Below are 4006 nucleotides of genomic sequence, written 5' to 3' on the forward strand. Positions count from 1 at the left end.
TGTGTGGGAGGGAGGGTGGTGTGCACACAGGTATGCGTGCAGGGCTGGGGTTGGGGGCGATGGGGAAGAGACCGGCCTCAGGGGAGAGCACGTGAGCGGGTGCGTGGGAGCCTCTGAAGCACTGGAGGCTGGAGACAGAGGAAGCCCTTCACCAAAGGGTCTGCGCAGGTCACCTAGGCGAACAGACAGGCACAGATCCCACCCTTCCCCGTCTCCCCGCCCACCTGGGCTCAGCCACAGCCTCTGGCGCCCCCTGCCGAGCTCATAACCGTTCCCTCCAGGTCCTGAAACTCAGCCAATGGCTTGAGCTGGGAAGTTTGAAAAGGGAGGCCGAGGCGGGAGGATCGCCTGAGCCCAGGAAGTTGAGGCTGCTGTGAGCCGTGATCGTGCCGCCGCACTCCAGCCCTGGTGAAAGAGCGAGACCCCTACACAAAACAAAAACCTCACGCTAGGCCCATGTCAAGTGGCAACAGCAGCATGTGGGGAGCACATCCCTTTTGCTTGGCACAGAGAACACTTCGGCATCTCTGCAGGCTCCCTTGGGCCACCAGGGACCCCAAAAAGTGAGGGTCCCAGCTGCCCCCCACACATTCTCAGCAGAAGAGCTCCGGAGAGCAGCATCAGCACCAGGGCAGGAGTCTTCTTGGTTGGGGGCACTCCCCACTTCAACCCTTCAGAGCAGAAACACAGGTGCACATCAGGCACACACTTGCACTGAAAAGCACTGATGCACACGCTAACACACACACACACACACACACACACACACACACCTCCCCTCCAACTGAGGGCTGGTTCAGACCTGCCCAGGTCAGTGAACCCGCCTGCTACCAAAACAGCAGAAGGACGACAGGAGTCAATACTGCCTGGAGGAATTAATAAATGACATGCACTCATTCATTCGACTTGAAATCAATACCCAATAGAGGCCCAGCAGGGCCCCGAAAGCTGTGTGTTTCAGGGGAGTTCTCATGAACGTCGTCTCCTCTGAGGATCCCGGTGGTCAGAACACTCCGGGCAAAGGAGAGACACGAGGTCCTTGGTCAAACATGTACTTCTCAGATACTAAGAAGGGGGAAAGCAGAGGCAGACACAGGAGAAAGAAAGAAGACCATCCCCAGCCTTTTCCTGTGGCTGTTGCTCTTCCAGGCGATGTTCCTGTCTTCTCCCTTTGCACAAATGGGGAAAACGAGTCTCCGACTCTTAGTCCCTCCAGGGATTCAGGAGAATTCTAAGTTTTCAACTTACCTTCTTCTGCTTCTTTGAAAAGAAATGCAATGAACAGAGACATGAGATGAAAAAATAAAACAGTTATGAGGGCAGAGAGGGCCCAAATTAAACATGAATTCATGTTCCAAAGAGCAGAGTTCTGGAGCACCAAGACCTGCATCTGTTGGTTTTGTTTCGTCATTTTCTTTTTTGAGTTGGCATCTCACTGTGTCACCCAGGCTGGAGTGCAATGGTGTGATCACAGCTCCCAGCAGCCTCAACCTCCTGGGCTCAGGTGGTCCTTTCACCTCACTCCCGAAGCAGCTGGGTCCATGAGCATGCACCGCCACGCTCAGCTTATTTTTTAAAATTTTATTCAGTGTAGAACTGGGGTCTCACGCTCTGCCCGGGCTGGTCTTGAACTCTTGGCCTCTACAATGCTGGGATTACAGCTGTGAGCCACCACACTGGCCTTTTTTTTTTTTTTAATCTTTTTCTGTTTTGACAAATGAGGAAATGACGGAGAGAACTAAAGCCTCACCCCTCTAATCCTTCCATAGGATTAAGCCCATAGTGGCCTCACCTTCTCTGCTTCTCTTAAGAGGCGAAGTGGAGGCTCAGCAGTATAACAAAACACATCCTTAAGTCAGGGACCCACCTCAGAGTCATGACCCAGACCTGCCAGCCAAGGCTCCACACGCCTTCCTGCAACTCCACCCCAACTGCCTCTGGCTGGCTCTCCATGTCTCTGATGGTTCCTCACCCCACGGGCTAGAAGGGCAGTTGCTGCTCCCCAGGAATGGTATCCTTCCCCGGGAACGTCCCATGCCCCCCTGACATCGCTGCACCCCACATACAGTCCCGGTGTAAGAGGGGGGCTACTCTTCCCTGGCCGAGCAAGGTAGCCGCTCCCCTGGGGCTGAATCTCAAACCAGCTGGCCCCCGAGTACCTGTGTCCCCAGGCCCCGCCCCCTCCAGCAGCCCCTCCATCAAGGCCCCCACAACCCTCTAAACCCCCAGTCTGTAGGAGGGGGCAGGGGACTGACCGGCCAGGCCCTACATCCCAGGCCCCACAGAGCCCTGATCTCATATCACCCCACGGGGACTCCTCACGATTATACAGGTCTGCCCTGGCCACCTGTAGGAGCTGGAAGAGCACACAGGTTAGCCTGGAGACGTGCAGTCACATCCTCTTGGGGGCTTCCTTGGTCACCTGGCTGGCCCAGGTGCCCCCCTGGCACCCATGTGCCAGATGCCCCTATGACGCAGGTGTCCCCTCACCGTGAGCCCAGAGCACCTCCCAGGAAAAGGGGCAAGAATGAGGTCAACTGACCTCTGGACCTGCCTCCCATAACCTTCACCCCAGGGTCTCCAAGATGGAGCTGGCATCACAGGGGCAGTCAGGACTTGACCCCAGAGAATGCCGGAAGGAGCCCCCACGTGGGCTTCCATCTGGCCTGGGCAGGTCTCCATCACTGAGGTCCCTGGGCTGCAGGGCCTGAAACAAGTCGACATGCCCTACACCTGGAGGTGACAGCAGCACCCACCCCACTGGATGGCCGGAGGTCTCCCTTGGCTGATTCCCATGGCCCAGCCCTGGCAGAAACACCCAGACAACACCCAAGCAGCCCCTGGTTGTCTGCACAGCTCGGCTAGGGGAGGCTAGCTCAAGGCTTCCAGGGAGTGCTGGCCTGACTAGTGACCCCTGCAGCAGACAAGCAATGAAAGCAGTAGTGTGCTGAACAGGTGCCACTGCCCAGGCAGAACCCTTGGTATGACCTTCTCCTGAGCCCTGGGCCCACTCTCCATCTCATCCTGGCACTACCCAACTACACCCAAGCCCCTCGTCAGCTCCAGAGCGAGGCCACGGTCCCGCCAGGCCTAGCCCTCCATAGCTCAAGCCAGCTAAGGCCCTGGACCCAGGAAGGCACAGAAAACCGAAAGGAGGGGCTGGTTCCCAGCAGCCCCAGAGGCAAACAGCACCGGAGCCCTGGTCCCTGATAAGGAGCTCAGAGGGGCACAAGGACCACGGATGAAACTGGGGAGCCAGGCCATGAGAATTGCCATTTATTCCCGAAGTTGCCAAAATCATCACCAAGGATTCACCAAGGGTGCACGAGGGAACGAGGAGGCTCAAACACTGATTGGGGGTCAGGAGTCTGGAGAGAGGTGAATGGGCGGGAGGACCCCAGCCATCCCTCCCTCTTCTAATGCCACGGGAAAGGGTCCTCCTCTGGCCAGCTCCCCTCCCCATCCCCCAGGTCCAATTTCTCAGGGAGGCGGGGTAGGAAATGGGAAGAGGGCGTAGTGTGAGTGGCCCCAGGAGGGGGAAGGGCTGGGCAGGGTCCCCCGTTTCACATGCACTCACAACACTGATCTCCCAGGAAGCAGGAGTTGGGGGCTGGGCCAGGCCCCCTCCCGCCCCGGATTATAGGAGGAAGGGGTTAGTGTTGGGGGCCGGGGGCCCTGGGGGCATCATGGGGGGCAGGCCAGGGCCCCCACCAAGAGGAGAGACGTAGGTAGGTGGCGCTCCAGGGACTGGGGGCACCGGGCTGAGGCGCAGCTGGTTCAGGGTGAGTGTCGCAGGGGGCGCGGGCTGGAAGGGGTTGGTGACGGAGGGGCCGGCGCCCGGGGTTCCTGCAGGGAGAGAAAGCCAGAGACACAGCATCAGCAGGCGCTGACCCCATCTCTCTGTGTGGCGGGCGGGCGGGCTGGCCCTCCCTGCCAGGGGGAGCCTGCTCTGGGGGGCACAGGCAGGACCACACTCACCGCTGGGCAGGAAGGGATTGGAGGCCTT

The 4006-nt window shown here is 58.8% G+C and overlaps 1 protein-coding gene across 1 annotated transcript in view; it reads right to left on the reverse strand.

Moving 5' to 3' along the window:
- Window positions 1-3260: 3260 nt before the first annotated feature.
- The window catches only part of LOC103251503 (epsin-1-like), a gene marked incomplete at its 5' end in the record, with an annotated part of 5609 nt that continues 4863 nt past the window's right edge, over window positions 3261-4006 (reverse strand). The window contains 2 exon segments of the mRNA XM_021708277.1: window positions 3261-3846; window positions 3979-4006. The exon segment at window positions 3979-4006 is cut by the window's right edge and continues 98 nt beyond it. Of these exon segments, the coding sequence (XP_021563952.1) occupies window positions 3638-3846; window positions 3979-4006 (237 nt within the window).

Source organism: Carlito syrichta, unplaced genomic scaffold (genome assembly GCF_000164805.1).
Source record: "Carlito syrichta isolate Samal-C Ts95f unplaced genomic scaffold, Tarsius_syrichta-2.0.1 Scaffold57848, whole genome shotgun sequence".
In the NCBI taxonomy this organism is placed as follows: domain Eukaryota; kingdom Metazoa; phylum Chordata; class Mammalia; order Primates; family Tarsiidae; genus Carlito; species Carlito syrichta.